The following is a 23,707-nucleotide window of genomic DNA, read 5'->3' as shown; positions in this document are numbered from 1 at the left end:
ACTCTTTGGACGTTTTCATTATTTTACATCATGTATTAAGAAACTGAAAACGCAATATAGGGGTCAAATGAGCTAAAGAACACTAAATTCCGCTCCTGTTTTTTTATATTATTCTCTTTTTGGTTTTAAACGACCCGTTACGTTTATTCTGCAGGCCGCTACGATGACGGCCCCGCCAAATTTACATTCTTTTTGTCGTTTTACTATCCTAAAATATGATTCTATAAAGCAACAAATTACAGTTATATAAAATACTAAATGTATATTTATATAAAGTTACAAAATATTAAAAAAATATACAATATAATTCTAAAAATATTTAAAAAATTATAGACTTTATAAAACTTAGGCACAGATGTTTCATTTTTTTCTGTTGTTTTTGCACCTAAACACCAAACTTGCCGCGCAGCAACAATAACCGCGTTTCCCTCATTTATCCGACCAATCCAGATGTCTTGCTGCGCCTAATACAGGCAGTCCCCGGGTTACGTACAGGATTGGTTCTGTAGGTTTGTTCTTAAGTTGAATTTGTATGTAATTCCGAACTGTATATTTTATAATTGTAGATCCAGACAAATTTTTTTGGTCTCTGTGACAATTGGATTTTGAAAATGTTGGGTTGTCATCAGAACCAGGAATAATAATAAAGCTTCATTACAGACGCCTGTGATAACTGTTACAGCTGATCATTGTAGCCTAAGGATAAAGTGCAGTAAATTTCCAATTACCAGAGAGCAGTTTGTAACTAGGGGTCTGTAAGTTTGGTGTTCTTAAGTAGGGGACCGCCTGTATATATTTATCATTAGCAACTTGTTCATTTAGGTCGCGTTCACACTTTGCGTTTTGGCCTAATTTTATTACTGTTAACATTTGCGTTTACAAATCCCATGTATGGTATAGCAGCAGAGCAGTGTATCCCCTGTATCAGAATACATACGTGTTTTTACTATCATTAATACTGATGTGTTTTGCCTGACGCATTTGTTGTGCCCTTCAGACGCAACAAAATGCATTCTGTAAAGCGGCCCAAGAATATACAGGAAATCCCCGGGTTACGTACAAGATAGGTTCCGGAGGTTTGTTCTTAAGTTGAATTTGCATGTAAGTCGAAACTGTATATTTTATAATGGTAGATCCAGACAAAAAATGTTTTTGTCCCAGTGACAATTGGAGTTTAAAATTTTTTTCCTGTAATGGGACCAAGGATTATGAATAAAGCTTCATTACAGACACTTTACAGCTGATCATTGCAGCCGGGGACTATAGTAACATCCAGAGACTTAACCAGAGGTCACAGGGGCAGAGGGGTCCGTCTGTAACTAGGGGTCGTCTGCAAGTCGGGTGTCCTTAAGTAGGGGACTGCCTGTACAGGTAATATTTCCATGTAGCGGTAGGTGGGCCCTCAGAATTTATTTTACTGGTGGGCCCTAGGCACCACAGTCCGACCCTGGCACTATGTGTAGCTTGCCTTACTACATTGCAGCGGGCAACACATTCACGAAGACCAGATCTCGACCGGACTTGCCAACATAAATGAGGAGGCCAGTGCGAGTCCGGGATTGTACATAGTGCAGCCGCGACACAATACTAGCGCAAACACTTCATAAATACATATGCAACTACACTCACCGGCCACTTTATTAGGTACACCATGCTAGTAACGGGTTGGACCCCCTTTTGCCTTCAGAACTGCCTCAATTCTTCGTGGCATAGATACAACAAGGTGCTGGAAGCTCCTCAGAGATTTTGCTCCATATTGACATGATGGCATCACACAGTTGCCGCAGATTTGTCGGCTGCACATCCATGATGCGAATCTCCCGTTCCACCACATCCCAAAGATGCTCTATTGGATTGAGATCTGGTGACTGTGGAGGCCATTTGTGTCCAGTGACCTCATTGTCATGTTCAAGAAACCAGTCTGAGATGCTTCCAGCTTTATGACATGGCGCATTATCCTGCTGAAAGTAGCCATCAGATGTTACAGGGTACATTGTGCTCATAAAGGGATGGACATGGTCAGCAACAATACTCAGGTAGGCTGTGGCGTTGCATCGATGCTCAATTGGTACCAAGGGGCCCAAAGAGTGCCAAGAAAATATTCCCCACACCATGACACCGCCACCACCAGCCTGAACCATTGAAACAAGGCAGGATGGATCCATGACACCACCACCACCAGCCTGACCCGCTGATACAAGGCAGGATGGATCCATGCTTTCATGTTGTTGACGCCAAATTCTGACCCTACCATCCGAATGTTGCAGCAGAAATCGAGACCCATCAGACCAGGCAACGTTTTTCCAATCTTCTACTATCCAATTTCGATGAGCTTGTGCAAATTGTAGCCTCAGTTTCCTGTTCTTAGCTGAAAGGAGTGGCACCCGCTGTGGTCTTCTGCTGCTGTAGCCCATCTGCCTCAAAGTTGGACGTACTGTGCGTTCAGAGATGCTCTTCTGCCTACCTTGGTTGTAACGGGTGGCGATTTGAGTCACTGTTGCCTTTCTATCAGCTCGAACCAGTCTGCCCATTCTCCTCTGACCTCTGGCATCAACAAGGCATTTCCGCCCACAGAACTGCCGCTCATTGGATGTTTTTTCTTTTTCGGACCATTCTCTGTAAACCCTAGAGATGGTTGTGCGTGAAAATCCCAGTAGATCAGCAGTTTCTGAAATACTCAGACCAGCCCTTCTGGCACCAATAACCATGCCACGTTCAAAGGCCACAAATCACCTTTCTTCCCCATACTGATGCTCGGGAGAACTGCAGGAGATTGTCTGACCATGTCTACATGCCTAAATGCACTGAGTTGCCGCCATGTGATTGGCTGATTAGAAATTAAGTGTTAACGAGCAGTTGGACAGGTGTACCTAATAAAGTGGACGGTGCGTGTAGTTTGCACATGTATTTATGTACAATCTAGGCCAGAATTGTGGCGTATACTGCATAATAAATGTGCCGAAATTAACTGAACAGCAGTCCTGTTCCACCAAGACCCAGGACGCACCAGGGTGTCTGCGAGTGCTCCATATTTTAGGCAGCGCTCCATTCACTTCTATTTTCTATAGGGGGCCCTGACAGTCCCATAGAAGTGAATGGAGCATGTACATAGACATAATAGGTTGTTTAGGTTTGTTCTTAAATTGAATTTTTATGTAAGTCGGAACTGTATATTTTATAATTGTAGCTCCAGACAAAATTTTTTTTTTTCTGCTCCAATGACAATCAGATTTAAAATTTTTTTGCTGTAATGGGAACAAGGATTATCAATAAAATTTCATTACAGACACCTTACATCTGATCAATGCAGTCTGGGACTATCTAGGCATCTAGAGACTTCACCAGAGGTCACAGTGGGCAGAGGGGTCTGTCTGTAACTTGGGGTTGCGTTGTCTGTAAGTTGGGTGTCCTTAAGTAGGGAACTGTCTGTACTTTATTCTTATGGAATCTTTTTTGATTGGGGTCTCAGCAACCAAACTGATAGGCTCCGATCGCGGGTGTTAAAGTGCGGTGTCATCTGTAACATACAGCTGACAGCTGCTTCTTCTGGTGCGGGGAAGTATCTTCCCGCAGGGACGTACTATAACACCCCTAATTTTACCACCAAAAACTGGGAAAAACGATTGACTCCAGTATAAGCCGAGGGTGGGAAATGCATTGGTCAACCCCCCTCCCCCAGTATATAGCCAGCAAGCCCCCAGTAGTATATACGGCCATGTTTCCTTCCAGCAGGCGCATCTATGACGCGGCCATGACAGAAGCAAGAAGAAAGAAGAAGAGCCGCAGAGAAGAAAGAAGACGGGACGCGCCGACATCGGGGGATGAGTATATACGTTTTTTTTTTTAAGTGGGTACATTTTTTTGTAATAGACTCCTGTATATACACGGCTTATACACGAGTATATACGGTAATCTCTCTCTTCTACTGTATCTATTTCTCATATCTCTTTTCTATCATCTCGCTATCTATATATAATCTACTTTATATTTCTGCATCTATCAATCTATCATCTTTCATATGTATCTTCTATCATCCATCTCCCTATCATCTGTCTCTCTCCTATACAATTCTCCCACAGCCCCATATTACTCCTTGCCTTACAGTACTACTGCTTGTTAACTACAAAGTGTTATTATTGTGCAGGGCTAAAGGAGCCTCTTACTGACGGACTCTCAGAAAATATTATTATTTTGGGGCCCCACTTTTAGTTTTGCCCAGGGCCCCACATTGTCTAAAACCAGCCCTGACTACCAGAGCAGGCCTGGACATCCTCAATAGGCCCCATTGTCATGACAACCTCTTGACACTGAAAATGCATAGCTGACTGATCAAATGTCAAAGTGACCACAACATCTTAGTCTGATGACACACGTAGCGCTTTGTCTGCGCTTAAATTAACGCAAAACACCGGCGGCTCGTTCCCAATCGCAGGCGTTTCCATAGAGGCCCGTCCCGGTGGGCGCGACTTTGTCTGCGTTTGCGCTTGCAAGCGCAGACAAAGCGCTACGTGTGGCACCAGCCTGTAACACACCTGGTGCTGTGGTGGCGTTTCATCTGCGTTTTTAAACGCATTAAAAACGTACGCATTTTTTAAATGTTTGTATGCGTTTGCGTCTTTAAAAACGCAATGCTTGATGTGCGTTAATTGCATTCAGCGGTGTCTCTTGGAATTTGTGAAAACACAGTGAGGGCGCATTCACATGATGCGTTGCGTCTCGTTGTGTGTTGCGTTTTTGACGCATTCCACTGGCTTCAGCCTTGATTCCATGCTAAGGCCGGCGCCACACGTGGCGCTTTGTCTGCGCTTGCAAACGCAGACAAAGTCGCGCCCACCGGGGCGGGCCTCGGCCCGATCGCATCAGCGTTTCTATGGAAACGCCTGCGATTGTGAACGAGCCGTCGGTGTTTTGTATTAATTTAACGCGAAACACCGGCGGCTCGTTCCCGATCGCAGGCGTTTCCATAGAAACGCAGATGCGATTGGGCCGAGGCCCGCCCCGGTGGGCGCGACTTTGTCTGCGTTTGCGTTTGCAAGCGCAGACAAAGCGCCACGTGTGGCGCCGGCCTAAGGTTACATTGCGTTTCCACTGCATCTGCTAAAGCGCAATATAACCTTAACATGTAATCAAGGCTGAAGCCAGTGGAATGCGTCAAAAACGCAACGCACAACATGACGCAACGCATCGTGTGAATGCGCCCTGATCAGTGATCTTATTCTCCCTGCTGTTTTTGCATGTAATTACATGCGTTTCTAAACGCAGACTACAAACACATGCGTTTTCAAAAACGCTAATGAAAACGCACCTTAAAAATGCTGACAAAAAACGCAGTGGACAAAAACGCCAAGTTAAGACAATTTAACTAAAAACCCATTGAAAAAGCCAATATGCAAATATAATGAGGATTTTTAAAAACGCAATAAAAACGTCACATGCTTCAGGCCACGTTCACACAGAGCGCTTGTGTTAAGTTTTGAAACGCAACACATGCGTTTTTGACCAATTTGAATTAAGATAATTGGCCAAACCTGTCAAAAACGCATGCTTTTTTTACAATCTAAAAACGGCCTAAAAACGGCATGTGTGTCACCACCCTAATGACAGCCATATAAGCTACCACCCAGCTTTCCCAGGAACAGATATAACTAAAACATGGAAGAAAATACAGTTTGTAGACTTTGTTTGCACAGAGGGGTCACCTGTGCCTTACTCCAGGGTTAGTGCGGGGGCAGGGCTTGACCTATGGAGCGGAATCTAGTGAGCTCTCCTGTCCCCGGTCATAGTCCTAGTGACGGCCCGGGAAGCGGCATGGAGGAGAGCTGGAGAAAGCTGGGGAAGGAGGTGAGGACAGAGGAGACATCTCATAGTGACATATAATCGTAAATACTGTATATATCCGCTATAATAGTTACAGCCCCTGCGAGATAAACAAAGGGCAAAGTACCAAAAAACTGTGTCACACAGACATAAGCAAAGTGACACCCAGGCCTGAGCGTTCCAGGATATTTCAAGAAGATTTTTTTAGATTTTTTTCATTTTATTTGTGGCCACTAGGGGGAGCAATGTTAAATTATCAACAAATCCCATATTGTACCCCCTCCCCCATACAGCACACACACAACCGTTACATACATACACACATACAACCACATACAACCGTTACATACATACACACATACAGCCGTTACATACATACACACATACAGCCGTTACATACATACACACATACAGCCGTTACATACAACTGTTACATACATACACACATACAGCCGTTACATACAACACACATACAACCGTTACATACAACACACATACAGCCGTTACATACAACACACATACAGCCGTTACATACAACACACATACAGCCGTTACATACAACACACATACAACCGTTACATACAACACACATACAGCCGTTGACGTAATGAACACAACAAGACAATGAAGTTTTTTCTTGTGAAATCTCACAGCAGCACAGAGTATTGCAGGAGAGGCGTTTGCTAATTATGTTCATCTAGGGATTTCCGTAATAACCAGACCCCATGTGACCGGGGCAGGCTCATGACACACATAATTATAGAACGGAGAGAGAGGGGCCTGTCAGCAGCGCAGAGTGTTTAAGCTGATCCTGTGATGAACTTTAACTCATGTGATGATGGATTGTACTTGCTGAGGAGAAAGGAAACGGCTCACAAGGTCTTTCGCAGCAGCACAGAGTATTTCTGTATACCAATTTGCAGATTATATCGGGAGTTTCCAGTTTGGAAACAAGAAAAGTGTAGGATCTCACAGCAGCACAGAGTATTACAGAGATTTGGATTGGGAGGGGGGTTGCACTTATGAGGCTGGTGGCACACGTGGCGTTTTGAACCCGTTTCCAAGTAGTCCCGTTTTTGAGCAGTCCGTTAAAAAACGCATCCGTTTTTTAACGGACTGCTCAAAAACGGCCCAAAAACGCGTTCAAAACGCCATGTGTGGCATCACCCTGAGAACATAGTCGCAGGAGCAGACATAGCTACGCCTTTGTAATGCGTTAACGCCACTTATGAACACACCCTGAGGGCGTGTTCACGCGTTCCGCTAGTGTCGCTTTCAAAATGCGACGTTAGCGCACAGGGGACGGGGCTCAGGGCGATCGCATAGAACCGCATGCGATCGGGTTATCAATCGCATGCGTTCCCCGGGAAGCGCATGTGCGATCGGCCCGAGCCCTGCCCCCTGTGCGCTAGCGTCACGTTTCATCAAAGTCCCAACTTTTAATGTGTTTTTCAGGGGGGAAGAGACAATTGATTTCAGCTGATTAGGATTATAAAACACAGAAGCCTCAACAGTACAGAGTATTTCAGCACCGTCTATCTATTTTGTGCTTCCAGGAGCTGGAGCATCAGTACTCTCCAAGCCACTGGTCCCATCGTATGGACAAAGATGCCGTGATAGAGGCTCATGTGAAGGAGACGACACGAGGTGGGAGGCGGCAGGGGGGCACCATACATACAGTACTATATATATAGCTGTATTATATTCTGTACCGTCCTGACTGCTCTCCTCACACCAGGGACGAAACAGGCTCAAGCCGCGATGCAGACCGCGCTGAACATCCAATATGGGGACAACGAGAGCGAAAAGATGGACCTTTATCTACCTGCGGGAGAACTAGCCGGTAACAGTCATATAAAGGAGTCCAGGGGGCAGGCCTACTCTGCAGTCTCATACAGGGAAGGCTGTGATTTGTATAGTCACTCCGCCCACTAGACTCCTATGTTCCTCTCGCGCTGATTGGTCGGGTGATGGCCTCCGTTCTTCCCATTACAGGATTCCCGTTACTGGTGTACATCCATGGAGGATACTGGCAGTTTCTGAGGTAATGACTTCTCAGACATCAGGAGGTAAATTAATCTCCATCCCGACTTCCATGCAGGGACAACTAAAATACCGGCCTCTAACACTCACTATTTTTTTGCATGATCCCGTCCCTTTAAGGACAGTATAGCTGCCGTACACAAACTGCATGTGACTGCATCTTCTGATCTTCCAGGCTCCTCCTACTACTTATCTCTCAGTATGTGGCCTCTACCAGATTGCCGTACTCTTCTGAAATACTCTGTACTGCTGTGGACAATCTAATTCAGACTCATGTTTTATGTGCACTAATAATCACTGTAAACATATTACACCTAATAGTTGGCCCCGGCTCACCCTCGCCCCCTAACACACAGGATGCCACAGGATTTACCACCATAGTCCTCCCCGGTACAGGGCGGAGGTCACGTAGATCTGTGGTATTTCGTGCTGTGCTGTAAGTTGTAGATAAGGGTGACCTGTGACTGATCACCTCTGTGAGGAATGTTCCATCTATTGCCGTGAGACACAGGGAGTGTGACCTCCAGAGGCTGAAAATTAGGAAAACCCAACCTCAGGAGAAGAACATCACAAAACAAAACTAAATAGTACACCAGCTTGGAAATATGGTGTGTGAATACTAACTTACTGCTAGGAATAGTAAGTGACAGGGAGGTGCTGCTTAGCTAATGACCAAGATTAATTGATCATCAGGAAGTGTGACCACCTCTATAGAAGCAGAAGTTTGGCCAGTACTGGAGTATTCAGCCGCGTGTTAATGAGAAATCACATCTGCAATGATGTTAGAGAAGGAATTGTTGCAGAGCATTGATCTGGGAAAGGTTATAGAAAGCAGGGTACAAAGAGAAAGATTATTCACCCCCTCCAAAGGGAGCTGAGCAGCCGTGTTGCAAATCGACCCAAATATAAGACTTGCCTTATCATGTGTGTAATGTTCGCCTGGCTCGGCAGGGTGTGGTGAGACACAAAGTTCTCAGTGTGCCATGACGGGTGTAATAGACCTCTATGGTGGCCATGATCTGGTTGTCATTTTTGCTGCCAAATCATGACCCCCCCCCCCCCCCCAATATAGTTGTGTGCATGAGGCCTTAGATCTACATCTGTTAGTTTGTTAAAGGTTCAAGTTCATGACAGTACTATGAGAAAAAGACCAAACACATGAGGTGTGTGTAAGGTTATCGGAAGGACACCCCAAAAGATTACAAAGTTGAATGTGACTGACTTATAAGCTAAGGCCAGGTTCACACGCAGTGTTTGTATTGTAATCAGGGCCGGTGCCAGCACTGGGTATATCTGGGCAAGTGCCAGGGCCCTGAGCTGCTGGGGGGCCCCACATAAGGCTGTAAAATACCCATGAGGGGGCTGTATATAAAATATCCATGAGGGGCTGTATATAAAATACCCATGAGGAGGCTGTATATAAAATAACCATGAGGGGGCTGTATATAAAATAACCATGAGGGGGCTGTATATAAAATACCCATGAGGGGGCTGTATATAAAATACCCATGAGGGGGCTGTATATAAAATACCCATGAGGGGCTGTATATAAAATAACCATGAGGGGGACTGTATATAATATAACCATGAGGGGGCTGTATATAAAATACCCATGAGGGAGCTGTATATAAAATACCCATGAGGAGGCTGTATATAAAATACCCATGAGGGGCTGTATATAAAATAAACATGAGGGGCTGTATATAATATAACCATAAGGGGTCTGTATATAAAATACCCATGAGGGGGCTGTATATAAAATAACCATGAGGGGGGCTGTATATAAAATAACCATGAGGGGGGCTGTATATAATATAACCATGAGGGGGCTGTATATAAAATACCCATGAGGGAGCTGTATATAAAATACCCATGAGGAGGCTGTATATAAAATACCCATGAGGGGCTGTATATAAAATAACCATGAGGGGCTGTATATAAAATACCCATGAGGGGCTGTATATAAAATAACCATGAGGGGCTGTATATAAAATAAACATGAGGGGCTGTATATAAAATACCCATGAGGGGGCTGTATATAAAATAACCATGAGGGGGCTGTATATAAAAAAACCATGAGGGGTCTGTATATAAAATATCCATGAGGAGGCTGTATATAAAATACCCATGAGGGGGCTGTATATAAAATAACCATGAGGGGGCTGTATATAAAATAACCATGAGGGGGGCTGTATATAATATAACCATGAGGGGTCTGTATATAAAATACCCATGAGGGGTCTGTATATAAAATACCCATGAGGGGGCTGTATATAAAATACCCATTAGGAGGCTGTATATAAAATACCCATGAGGAGGCTGTATATAAAATACCCATGAGGGGGCTGTATATAAAAAAACCATGAGGGGTCTGTATATAAAATATCCATGAGGAGGCTGTATATAAAATACCCATAAGGGGCTGTATATAAAATACCCATGAGGGGGCTGTATATAATATAACCATGAGGGGGCTGTATATAAAATACCCATGAGGGGGCTGTATATAAAATACCCATGAGGGGCTGTATATAAAATAACCATGAGGGGGGCTGTATATAAAATACCCATGAGGAGGCTGTATATAAAATACCCATGAGGGGGCTGTATATAAAAGAACCATGAGGGGGCTGTATATAAAATAACCATGAGGGGGCTGTATATAATATAACCATGAGGGGGCTGTATATAAAATACCCATGAGGGGGCTGTATATAAAATACCCATGAGGGGCTGTATATAAAATAACCATGAGGGGGGCTGTATATAAAATACCCATGAGGAGGCTGTATATAAAATACCCATGAGGGGGCTGTATATAAAAGAACCATGAGGGGGCTGTATATAAAATAACCATGAGGGGAGCTGTATATAAAATAACCACGAGGGGCTGTATATAAAATAACCATGAGGGGGGCTGTATATAAAATTTCCATGAGGGGGGCTGTATATAAAATACCCATGAGGGGGGCTGTATATAAATTAACCATGAGGGGGCTGTATATAAAAATCCCATGAGGGGGCTGTATATAAAATACCCATGAGGGGGCTGTATATAAAATACCCATTAGGAGGCTGTATATAAAATACCCATGAGGAGGCTGTATATAAAATACCCATGAGGGGGCTGTATATAAAATACCCATGAGGAGGCTGTATATAAAATACCCATGAGGAGGCTGTATATAAAATACCCATGAGGGGGCTGTATATAAAAAAACCATGAGGGGTCTGTATATAAAATATCCACGAGGAGGCTGTATATAAAAAAAACCATGAGGGGTCTGTATATAAAATATCCATGAGGGGGCTGTATATAAAAAAACCATGAGGGGTCTGTATATAAAATATCCATGAGGAGGCTGTATATAAAATACCCATGAGGGGGCTGTATATAAAATAACCATGAGGGGGCTGTATATAAAATAACCATGAGGGGGGCTGTATATAATATAACCATGAGGGGTCTGTATATAAAATACCCATGAGGGGTCTGTATATAAAATACCCATGAGGGGGCTGTATATAAAATACCCATGAGGGGGGCTGTATATAAAATACCCATGAGGAGGCTGTATATAAAATACCCATGAGGGGGCTGTATATAAAAAAACCATGAGGGGTCTGTATATAAAATATCCATGAGGAGGCTGTATATAAAATACCCATGAGGGGCTGTATATAAAATACCCATGAGGGGGCTGTATATAATATAACCATGAGGGGGCTGTATATAAAATACCCATGAGGGGGCTGTATATAAAATACCCATGAGGGGCTGTATATAAAATAACCATGAGGGGGGCTGTATATAATATAACCATGAGGGGAGCTGTATATAAAATACCCATGAGGGGGCTGTATATAAAAAAACCATGAGGGGTCTGTATATAAAATATCCATGAGGAGGCTGTATATAAAATACCCATGAGGGGCTGTATATAAAATACCCATGAGGGGGCTGTATATAATATAACCATGAGGGGGCTGTATATAAAATACCCATGAGGGGGCTGTATATAAAATACCCATGAGGGGCTGTATATAAAATAACCATGAGGGGGGCTGTATATAAAATACCCATGAGGAGGCTGTATATAAAATACCCATGAGGGGGCTGTATATAAAAGAACCATGAGGGGGCTGTATATAAAATAACCATGAGGGGAGCTGTATATAAAATAACCACGAGGGGCTGTATATAAAATAACCATGAGGGGGGCTGTATATAAAATTTCCATGAGGGGGGCTGTATATAAAATACCCATGAGGGGGGCTGTATATAAATTAACCATGAGGGGGCTGTATATAAAAATCCCATGAGGGGGCTGTATATAAAATACCCATGAGGGGGCTGTATATAAAATACCCATTAGGAGGCTGTATATAAAATACCCATGAGGAGGCTGTATATAAAATACCCATGAGGGGGCTGTATATAAAAAAACCATGAGGGGTCTGTATATAAAATATCCATGAGGAGGCTGTATATAAAATACCCATGAGGGGGCTGTATATAAAATAACCATGAGGGGGCTGTATATAAAATAACCATGAGGGGGGCTGTATATAATATAACCATGAGGGGTCTGTATATAAAATACCCATGAGGGGTCTGTATATAAAATACCCATGAGGGGGCTGTATATAAAATACCCATTAGGAGGCTGTATATAAAATACCCATGAGGAGGCTGTATATAAAATACCCATGAGGGGGCTGTATATAAAAAAACCATGAGGGGTCTGTATATAAAATATCCATGAGGAGGCTGTATATAAAATACCCATGAGGGGCTGTATATAAAATACCCATGAGGGGGCTGTATATAATATAACCATGAGGGGGCTGTATATAAAATACCCATGAGGGGGCTGTATATAAAATACCCATGAGGGGCTGTATATAAAATAACCATGAGGAGGCTGTATATAAAATACCCATGAGGGGGCTGTATATAAAAGAACCATGAGGGGGCTGTATATAAAATAACCATGAGGGGAGCTGTATATAAAATAACCACGAGGGGCTGTATATAAAATAACCATGAGGGGGGCTGTATATAAAATTTCCATGAGGGGCTGTATATAAAATAACCATGGGGGGCTATATATAAAATACCCATGAGGGGGGCTGTATATAAAATACCCATGAGGGGGCTGTATATAAAAATCCCATGAGGGGGCTGTATATAAAATACCCATGAGGGGGCTGTATATAAAATACCCATGAGGGGTCTGTATATAAAATACCCATGAGGGGGCTGTATATAAAATAACCATGAGGGGTCTGTATATAAAATACCCATGAGGGGCTGTATATAAAATAACCATGAGGGGGCTGTATATAAAATACCCATGAGGGGGGCTGTATATAAAATACCCATGAGGGGGCTGTATATAAAAATCCCATGAGGGGGCTGTATATAAAATACCCATGAGGGGGCTGTATATAAAATACCCATGAGGGGGCTGTTTATAAAATACCCATGAGAGGTTGTTTGGGATGATAAACTAGGGAATATTTTAGGGAACAGGAGACTGTTTTAGTTTCTGAATTTTTAATGCTGCCACGGGAGTTCACTGCAAAGGGGAACCACTGAGGCTGTGTCACCCAGGGGCCTACTGAAACCTGGAGCCGACCCTGATTGTAATGCAACGCAACTGCTACGAGGTAGGGGCTTACCATTGAAAGGCTTATGGTCGGGAACAAGCTCCATGTGTTTTGCATATAAACAATATAAAATGTGCATAGAAATGCATCTACGATCAGACTAGCCCCGCCCTTGCAGCACTTGCATTTCGTTTCAAAACATGACACAAACGTGGAGTAGTAACATGCTAAATGTGGGGCACTGAATATACAGTCTTATGTTGTAGGTCAAAAGTAAATTTGGCTTCGTTTATGGCTGTCTAGTCTGGCTCCGCAACTTGTATTTGTGGCATAGTGCGATCATAGGGGGCGCTAACTAGCACACCTGTAATCATCTGTGGTGTATTACTGCTGTTATATATAACTATGATCAATTTCCCTCAGCAAAGAGGAGTCCGGATTCATGGCGCCTCCGATGGTGTCTCATGGGATTGCTGTTATGGCGATGGATTATGACATTGCTCCAAAAGGTGAGACTATCAAATATCTATTTATACATCTCATATCTATCTCATATCTACGCAACACCCCGGCCAACGTATAGGCAAGGGAGTAGTTGCGAATATGGCCTCTACTTGTCAGGATCCATCTAGAGAACCTGCGCACCTCACCAAAGGGATAGTGCAGGGAGATCTCAGGTAATCCGCACCTGTAGCCTCTGCCTGGACAGGCAATGGTTAAGGGGGTGTAAGATGTTATCCAATTATGTGGCAGTATTGTAAACTGGAGTGTGATTGGAGAGGCGCTACCACCTGACCAGGGGGAGTATAAAACCCCTGTGGAGGGGGAGCACAGTTTAGAGAGAGAGTGAGTGCACCTCACACCTTCAGTGCTGAAACCCAACCTAATCCCATGAGTCTGGAGATCTTAATCCAGAGCTGCAGCTTCCACATTTTGGACACAGCTCCATCTCCATTCTCCCAGCCTGCATCTACTACTTCCTGAGGATCCCTCTCCAAGACCACTCCAGTACCAGAACCTGCTGTTGACTGTTTAGGCTGTTGCCTGCTACTTGTTGTTCAATAAAGAACAATGTTGCCTCCGTCTGATCCCTGGATACGGCTGTTACCACCACGGGCTTCCCCATCCATTACCCAGAGACTTATCTTACAGACACTCAGGGGTTGCCCCAGGGAGAACCAGTACCACAGCCTCTCCCTCCATGTTTCTTGCACACACCACCCTGCTGGAGACCTGCCAGGCTGTAGGACAGCCCTCCGGTCCCCATACCAAGCACCGTGACACTAGCGTGCCTAGGCCGCAACCGCCAGCCCCTCCGGTATTCCGGGCTCCGACTGCCGCTAGGCCCTGGTGGGGGGTGTTGCATTTATCTATCTCATCTGTATCTATGTGGATATTAATGTTACATTTTGCTTATCATTACAGGAGACATGGATGTGATGGTGGCGCAGGTCAGACGCAGCATTGCTGCGGTTTGTCGGCTTTACCCACAGAATACGTAAGTCTCCATGCCACTGGCTGTATCTCATATATATATATATATATACACTAGTGTCAGTGTCATGGATACCTCCCAGTGACTTCATATTCTCCACATTTTACATTTACAGGATTTTTCTTCTTTTACATATTTAAATTTTATGAATTTTTTTAAAACAGTAAAACAGATCATAACAGACAGAAATTCTATGATTTTCTAGGTTTACTGCTTGCAACCGCATCACTAGTCCTTGACACCAGGTGGCGCTGCAGCCACTAGAATTCTCATAGACTGGGACTACAGTGTAATTGGAGGGAGTCCAATCCAAGTACAGGGGGGCTCCTGCGTAAGAGAAGGAATAGAGCGACAGAACACAGTGGTTTTCAGGATCTGTGCTTGCTGTCAGTGATGGGAAGCATTTTTATTCATGTCTACTGTTGTGTAGACGGTTTGGGAGGCAGAAATAGAGAAACGCCCCCTGCAGGTTATTATACAGGGGCAGGGCCGGCGCTATGGGTAGGTAAGTTCCAATTGAAAGAGGAAAATCTCTTCTTTCAAATGAATCTTGAATTTTGTTTCTAGGTGTCATGGTTCCAGAGATATTCAGGTTTAAAGTGAGAATATCAGGTTCCATTTTTATATAGAAAAATTACTCCCGACGGCAGTTTAACAGTTAATATGTCTATTTTCTTGATACTTAGAAACACAAATTTAGATTCATATAAAAGAGGAGACTCTCTTCTTTCATAGAAAATAAGTAGTGAGGTTGTATGTGTCACAGAGCCAGAGATACAGCCCCCTGAAGTGTCCCCCCCCCCTCCAGATTCTTAGCCAGCAGCTACAGGGAGAATTTGCTGCACACAGGAGCTGCTGCACCTCACAGATAATGGAAATATTCACTTTATATGTTACTACATTCTGAAAAGGAATAAAATCAACTAATGTTCATGTTTTTAACCCTTCTCCATGCAGAACTATTTGGAACACACTTGATCTCTTATTGCCTGAAAATTGACTGATACGATGAACATTCAATCCTTTTCGCCTAATGTGGCTACATATTATTACCGCAACCAGAACATGTCCATAACGTTAAATATAACATCAGAAACGCACACATGTCCTGCAATAAAGTTTTTATTTCCCACCGTCGAAACTGTATATTTTATAATTGTAGATCCAAACAAAAAAAAATTTGGCCCCAGTGATAATTGGAGTTTAAACATTTTTTGCTGTAATGGGACCAAGGATTATCCATAAAGCTTCATTACAGACACCTTACAGCTGATCATTGCAGCCGGGGACTATAGTAACATCCAGAGAGGTCACCAGAGGTCAGAGGGGTCTGTCTGTAACTATGGGTTGTCTGTAAGCCGGGTGTCCTTAAGTAGGGGACCGCCTGTATACTCATCTGGGGTCTGTATGATCTCCTCTTAGTGTTGTAGGAAAGTAGATTTTCTTTATATAAGTATCTGGATTTGTACATATTTTAGAGGAAATTTTGAATGTTAATTGCCAAATGTATTGTCTTGTTGTCTGCTTTCAAAATTCTATCGGTTTTATGGCGCCTTTACTTTTTATTCTCTTTTATTGCTATATTTTGCAGGTTGTGACTGTCTTAACATTTCTAGCTGAAAAGCAGCTATCTAGTTATTACAGTGTTAGTGATATTATGTGGATTTATTCATGTGAACATATCAATATGGGACATTTGTGAACTCTACACATGTCCATCTATTACATTTAGGAGATGTGAAGGTAAATATTTTCTGTTTGGAGCTCATTTTTTTGCCATCAAAGTAAAATTTTAAGTATTTTTTTATAAAATGTTTCAGTTTGAATCAAAATTGCCGGAAGGCACCTATGTCTATAAACTCTTTAATGCAATTTTGAAAATGGGGCAAGTGTCTGCTTTCAGAAAATATGGGGTTTGTTGGGTTTACTTTAATTCCTTTTGCTGTAATTTTAATTCTCAAAATTTAAAAAATTGCTCTGGTCAATAACCCGACAAAATATACAGAAATGCCAAGCAGTGAAAGGGTTAATGCCCCTTGGTTGAATTCCCAGGTGAAGATGCTTATCATCTATCTGTCTAGTTATCTATCTCCTATAATCTGACCATTTATATACAGTACAGGCGGTCCCCTACTTAAGGACACCCGACTTACATACGACCCCTAGTTACAAACGGACCTCTGGATGTTGGTAAGTTATTGTACTTTATCCTTAGGCTACAATGATCAGCTATACCAGTTATCACCGGTGTCTGTAATGAAGATTTATTGTTACTCCTGGTTCTTATGACAACCCAACATTTTTAAAATCCAATTGTCACAGAGACCAAAAAAATTTTCACTGGGGTTACAATGATAAAATATACAGTTCCGACTTACATACAAACTCAACTTAAGAACAAACCTACAGACCCTATCTTATACGTAACCCGGGGACTGCCTGTATTGCTTTTTCTCTATTTATTAATGAATCTTCTATTTCTCTTCGACTGTATTTATCTCTCATATCTATCTATCTACTGTATATATCATCTACTTTATAGTTCTGCATCCAGAAATCATCTTTCATATTTATCTTCTATCGTAATAATTATTATGAATAATTCTTTATTTGTGTAGTGCACACAGATTACGTAGTACTGCACAGAGCTTGCCAGATCAGTCCTTGTCCCCATGGGGACAAGTCATTTTTTTTTTTTTGGGAGGAAACCAGAGGACCCGGAGGAAACCCACACAAATACAGAAAGAACATACAAACTCTATGCAGATGTTGACCAGTGCTGCAAGGCTGAAGAGCTAACCACTGAGCCACGGTGCTGCCCATCAATCTCCCTATTATCTATCTATCTATCTATCTATCTATAGTTTGTTTTACCACACAAAAGGAGCCTCTTGCTGACTGTGACTGGTCATAAAATAGTTTTATTTTGGGGCCCCACTTTTAGTTTTGCCCAGGGCCCCACTTTGTCTAGAACCGGCCCTGTACAGGGAATCAGCACAGAATTTGTGTATTTTAGGAGAACCACCAGATGTACTGTAACACCTCTACATCCATGAGAAGGTGGGACTTAGTTTTCTAGAGATATGTCTGATATTTTACTCTGCAGTGGGGTCTACCTATGTGGTCATTCTGCCGGAGCCCACCTGGTGGCCATGACACTCTGCACCGACTGGAGCCAGCACCGGGTGACACCAGGTATCAGAGGTAATATGTCCACACTACTGTATAATGACTCACTATTCTGCTGCTGGTGCAGTCACTGTGTACATACATGACATTATTTATCCTGTACTGATCCTGAGTTACATCCTGTATTATACTCCAGAGCTGCACTCACTATTCTGCTGCTGGTGCAGTCACTGTGTACATACATGACATTACTTATCCTGTACTGATTCTGAGTTACATCCTGTATTATACTCCAGAGCTGCACTCACTATTCTGCTGCTGGTGCAGTCACTGTGTACATACATGACATTACTTATCCTGTACTGATCCTGAGTTACATCCTGTATTATACTCCAGAACTGCTCTCACTATTCTGCTGCTGGTGCAGTCACTGTGTACATACATGACATTACTTATCCTGTACTGATCCTGAGTTACATCCTGTATTATACTCCAGAGCTGCTCTCACTATTCTGCTGCTGGTGCAGTCACTGTGTACATACATGACATTACTTATCCTGTACTGATCCTGAGTTACATCCTGTATTATACTCCAGAGCTGCACTCACTATTCTGCTGCTGGTGCAGTCACTGTGTACATACATGACATTACTTATCCTGTACTGATCCTGAGTTATATCCTGTATTATACCCCAGAGCTGCACTCACTATTCTGCTGCTGGTGCAGTCACTGTGTACATACATGACATTACTTATCCTGTACTGATCCTGAGTTACATCCTGTATTATACTCCAGAGCTGCACTCACTATTCTGCTGCTGGTGCAGTCACTGTGTACATACATGACATTACTTATCCTGTACTGATCCTGAGTTACATCCTGTATTATACCCCAGAGCTGCTCTCACTATTCTGCTGCTGGTGCAGTCACTGTGTACATACATGACATTACTTATCCTGTACTGATCCTGAGTTACATCCTGTATTATACCCCAGAGCTCCACTCACTATTCTGCTGCTGGTGCAGTCACTGTGTACATACATGACATTACTTATCCTGTACTGATTCTGAGTTACATCCTGTATTATACCCCAGAGCTCCACTCACTATTCTGCTGCTGGTGCAGTCACTGTGTACATACATGACATTACTCATCCTGTACTGATCCTGAGTTACATCCTGTATTATACCCCAGAGCTGCACTCACTATTCTGCTGCTGGTGCAGTCACTATGTACATACATGACATTACTTATCCTGTACTGATCCTGAGTTACATCCTGTATTATACCCCAGAGCTGCACTCACTATTCTGCTGCTGGTGCAGTCACTGTGTACATACATGACATTACTTATCCTGTACTGATCCTGAGTTACATCCTGTATTATATGAGCTGCACTCACTATTCTGTAACCTCCTACAGGCGCAGTCCTGGTGAGTGGAGTATATGACCTGCTTCCTATCATAGATACCTATGTGAACGATGAGCTGAAGATGTCGCGGTGAGTCCGCACTCTCATTCTCTCTGTATTTACCAGCTAAACTGCCTGGACACCGGACTGACACATAGTAACAGATGTCAGCAGTGGAGAGAGATTTGTGCCTCTGTACTTGGCTCATAGATGATTATATATCACTGGATGCCATCTATGTCTTCCTGAACGGTAAATGACATTATAGCGGGACGAGGCTGACATCCTATCCCCCTCCCCCCCCAGCCTGACCCTGATACAGGGCACAGGACCAGCGCCTCTGGTTAGTGACCGCTTCCTGTTACTCGCTCTCCATATTTATAGCTCTGATATCAAACACTGCAACAGAATCCAGAAATGAAATTGCTGCTCTTAAAGGGATCAGCAGGTGTGACCAGTGTTATGTATTGTCCCTGGAGATATGTGTAAACAGACCTCTGTGTATGTTGTTAGTAGCAGCAGAACTGTGATATATGGATTTATATTCCAGGATTGTAGCTTTTGGGGGGTCCTGTCCTCACACTGCTGTGCTCTGTGCTCTATGCACCACATCTCAGATATTGTCCCTGGAGAGATGTGTAATTATAACTTTGTGTATGTTGTTAGTAGCAGCAGAACTGTGAGATCTGGAATTATATTCCAGGATTGCAGCTTTTGGGGGGGGGGGCGTGTCCTCACACTGCTGTGGTCTTAGCTCTCTACACACCATGCCAGAAATTGTTCCTGGAGATACTTGTAATCAGACCTTTGTGTATGTTGTTAGTAGTAGCAGGACTGTGAAATATGGCTGTATAATTTCATGATTTTGCTTCGGCTGGTGTGCTGTTACACTGCTCTGCTCTGTGCTCTCTGCAGCAAATTGTTTAACATCTCCTTCCCGTCTGTAGTGAGCAAATGCTGTGGCACCCTTCAAGTTAAATATTACACGGAGCAGAGGGCACAGGGGGCTGTGGAGCAGAGCACTGCAAAGAGCACAGCAGTGTGAGGATAATCACAGTCCTGCAGCTAACATAAGCAAATATATGATTACACATCCCTACAGGGCTATTAGCTTCTCATATCTTCCATTTAAAGAAATGCTCATCTTAAGGGGATGCATGGAACTTAACACAGTCTATTGTTCCCTGTTATCAGCCAGAGTGTTCAATGCTACTACATAGAGAAAGGGACACCAAATCCCATCCCTCTATGATATCTAGTTCATATCCCCTATCACCAGCATAGTCGCACTGACTGACCTCCAGAACAGATGGGGCTTGGGACCCCCGATAATCACAGGATGAAAGATCAGAAAAACAGCGCCACACCTCTACCCAGGATGTTCGTGGTATTGCAGCTTATCCCCATTCACTTCACTAATGAAACTGAGCTGCAATACCAGACACAGCTGATAGACGCTGGTGGCGCTGTTTGTGGAATTGTAATAAAACCCCCTTTAAATGCAGAGTGATGCAATGGATGCAATGCTTTTGTTCACAGGGAGGTGGCGCTAAAGAACAGCCCCTTACAGCATGTGGGGTCGATGGGCGCAGGGACCTGTCCTATGGCCATTGTGGTGGCAGAGCACGATTCTCCTGAGTTCCACAGACAGTCACAGCGCTACTTCCAGGTAAAGTATGAAGTGCAATACCATAAACATCCTGAGGACAAAGGTGGCGCTGTTGTGTAATCTCATACAATCCTGCATACCTATACCGCTTACTAGTGAGCTGTCACCCAGCTTTCCTAAGCTCTGATTAGCAAGTCTGCCTAGATAAGGAGCAGAATGTATCACAGCATAACTGAGGTGTTCAGGAATCTGGGAAAGCTGAGTAATTGTTCAGTATTTTCTCTCATTTTACCTTTCAGAGATTAAAGGAATCAGGACTCAGCGCCTCCTACGTACAAATAGACGGGACCGACCACTTTGACGTCATAGAGAAGTTATCCCAGGAAGACTATGTCCTCACCCAGGTAACGTATCAATGTAGCAGAGCTGAGTTTGTCTGATGTAGAACATCTGAGCTCAATGCAGCGAAGCCGTGTGAATGATGTAGCAGGATTGAGTTTGTCTGGTGTTGTTCGCAGAGCTGAGATTTTTACGTTGGTGTAGTGGCGTTGACGTTGTCTGATGCAGCAGTGCTGAGTTTGTCTGATGTTAGGGTTCTCCGTTTGGCTGAGCTAAGTTTGTCAAATGTAGTGACGTTGAGTATGTCTGATGTATCAGAGCTCAATATGATGTAGCAGGGTTCAGTTGATGTAGCAGTTTGAGTTCACTTTGTCTAATGTAGCAGAGCTGAGTCTAATGAACCAAAGCTAAGTCTGTTTGATGTTATCATTCTTAGTTTGTCTAATGCAGCAGAGCCGAATTTGTTCAATCTGCCTTATGTAGCAGTTCTGAGTTTAATGTAGCAGTGTTGAGTATGTCTGCTGTCATACAGTTGAGCCTGATGTAGCCAAGTGGTTTGATTGTAGTTGTATAATGTAGTAGTGCTGAGTTTGGTTTAGCAGGATTGAGTTTGTCTGATGTAGCAGAGCTGAGTAGGCGTTAGTAAGGCTGACTTTATCTGGTGTAGTAGTACTAGGTTGGCTATAGCCGTTTGGTTTTAGCAAGATTAAGTTTGTTGTAGCAGAGATGAGTTTGAGTTATTATGGCTGAGTTTGAGTTATTATGGCTGCGTTTGAGTTATTATGGCTGCGTTTGAGTTATTATGGCTGAGTTTGTGATGTAGCAGAGCTGAGTTTGAGTTATTAAGCCTGAGTTTGTGATGTAGCAGAGCTGAGTTTGAGTTATTATGGCTGAGTTTGTGATGTAGCAGGGCTGAGTTATTATGCCCGAGGTTGTGATGTAGCAGAGCTGAGTTTGAGTTATTATGGCTGAGTTTGTGATGTAGCAGAGCTGAGTTATTATGCCCGAGGTTGTGATGTAGCAGAGCTGAGTTTGAGTTATTATGGCTGAGTTTGTGATGTAGCAGAGCTGAGTTTGAGTTATTAAGCCTGAGTTTGTGATGTAGCAGAGCTGAGTTATTATGCCTGAGGTTGTGATGTAGCAGAGCTGAGTTTCTCTCACATGGAAGGGTTTATCTCATATAGCGCTGCCGGATACACCCACTTACCTGTCCGCACGTCTTCTCTCCTCAGCTCCTCGTGAAGATGGTCTTGGATAAGCAATGATTTCTAAAGACCCTCCCATGGGGTCACTGATGTCAGAACTGTCCTAGGATTCATAAATATCATAGATCCTGACACCTCAGCCCTACCCCTGGGATATAGCAGAGGGGGCTCAGGGGCACCTAGACCCCAGAGCCCTTGTGTAACTGAGGAGCTTGTCCACACAACATCTTACTCTTAAATAAAACCATCACCACCAAATCTTCTCCCTCTTGTATCCAACTGTTTCAATGTCTGATGTTGGGAAAGCTGGGTGACTACCAAAATGGTCAGCGCTATTGATATTTCACACACTGACAACTTTCTGGATGGGAATAGTCCGGTGGTTATGGATTAGGGATTGCTACATTGCTAGTCACCCAGCTTTCCCAGAAACACACATAGCGTAGTAGCAGTTATCCCTGTACTGCCAGGTAATCTACAGGGGGTCACACAGATGTGGGCGATGCCAGGAATGTGTGCTCCCCCCTCCACCGTCCTGTCCTGGAAATCTTCTTGTGGTAGGTGAATCACTAACACTATCCGTGCCAGGAATAACATGAGCCCATAGATCTGATAATGAGAAAGCTGGGTGACAGCCATCGTGCTATGTGACAACTCCTACAGTGTTCCTAGACACTGAAAGGCTAATCTGATTGATCTGGGCACTATACGAAGACCTGTGGTGTATGAATAGAAGAACACCTGCCAATCAGGAAACCCGGAAAGCTGAGTGAATGTATTGCGCATGTTCTTGCATCTTCTTGGAGGGTGTTACATAGATGGGCTGAGCGGAAAAGATACTGTAATTAAAAAAGGGGGTGATTCACTACATAACCCCCATTAACCCATTCTAATCTAGTTACAATTCTGTTTCTGGGAAAGCTGGGTGATATCCACTGGAACTTCCATAGATTTAGCATTCGCTAACAAGCGCGTAGAATGGAATGTGTGAACGCAGCCTCAGGGTGAAGACACACGTGGCGTTTTTGGGCCGTTTTTAGTTAG

The 23,707-nt window shown here is 43.4% G+C and overlaps 1 protein-coding gene across 2 annotated transcripts; it reads left to right on the top strand.

The window, feature by feature from the left end:
• Positions 1-5,684: 5,684 nt before the first annotated feature.
• AFMID (arylformamidase) lies at positions 5,685-22,941 on the top strand. Of its 2 annotated transcripts, none has more exons than XM_072112578.1 (11): positions 5,685-5,841; positions 7,374-7,464; positions 7,556-7,660; positions 7,813-7,861; positions 13,897-13,982; positions 14,899-14,971; positions 18,075-18,172; positions 19,522-19,600; positions 21,050-21,179; positions 21,419-21,523; positions 22,691-22,941. In XM_072112578.1, exons 1-11 carry the CDS (start codon positions 5,743-5,745, stop codon positions 22,721-22,723), a joined length of 948 nt encoding a protein of 315 aa, XP_071968679.1. In that variant the 5' UTR covers positions 5,685-5,742; the 3' UTR covers positions 22,724-22,941. The 2 variants fall into 2 exon arrangements, with proteins under 2 accessions (XP_071968679.1, XP_071968681.1); XM_072112580.1 differs by lacking the exon at positions 5,685-5,841 and adding an exon at positions 6,119-6,696.
• The last annotated feature ends 766 nt before the right edge of the window (positions 22,942-23,707 follow it).

This window comes from Engystomops pustulosus, chromosome 6, assembly GCF_040894005.1.
Source record: "Engystomops pustulosus chromosome 6, aEngPut4.maternal, whole genome shotgun sequence".
NCBI classification, from domain to species: Eukaryota; Metazoa; Chordata; class Amphibia; order Anura; family Leptodactylidae; genus Engystomops; species Engystomops pustulosus.
This window is presented reverse-complemented; position numbering and strand designations above follow the sequence as displayed.

What these genes read in the sequence shown, in the direction of transcription:
- AFMID (XM_072112578.1), top strand. Translation starts at nt 5,743, where the DNA reads ATGGAGCGGAATCTAGTGAGCTCTCCTGTCCCCGGTCATAGTCCTAGT. An exon ending in GGTGACACCAGGTATCAGAG is followed by an intron (nt 18,173 to 19,521) that starts GTAATATGTCCA and finishes AACCTCCTACAG; the next exon opens with GCGCAGTCCTGGTGAGTGGA. An exon ending in AAGACTATGTCCTCACCCAG is followed by an intron (nt 21,524 to 22,690) that starts GTAACGTATCAA and finishes TTCTCTCCTCAG; the next exon opens with CTCCTCGTGAAGATGGTCTT.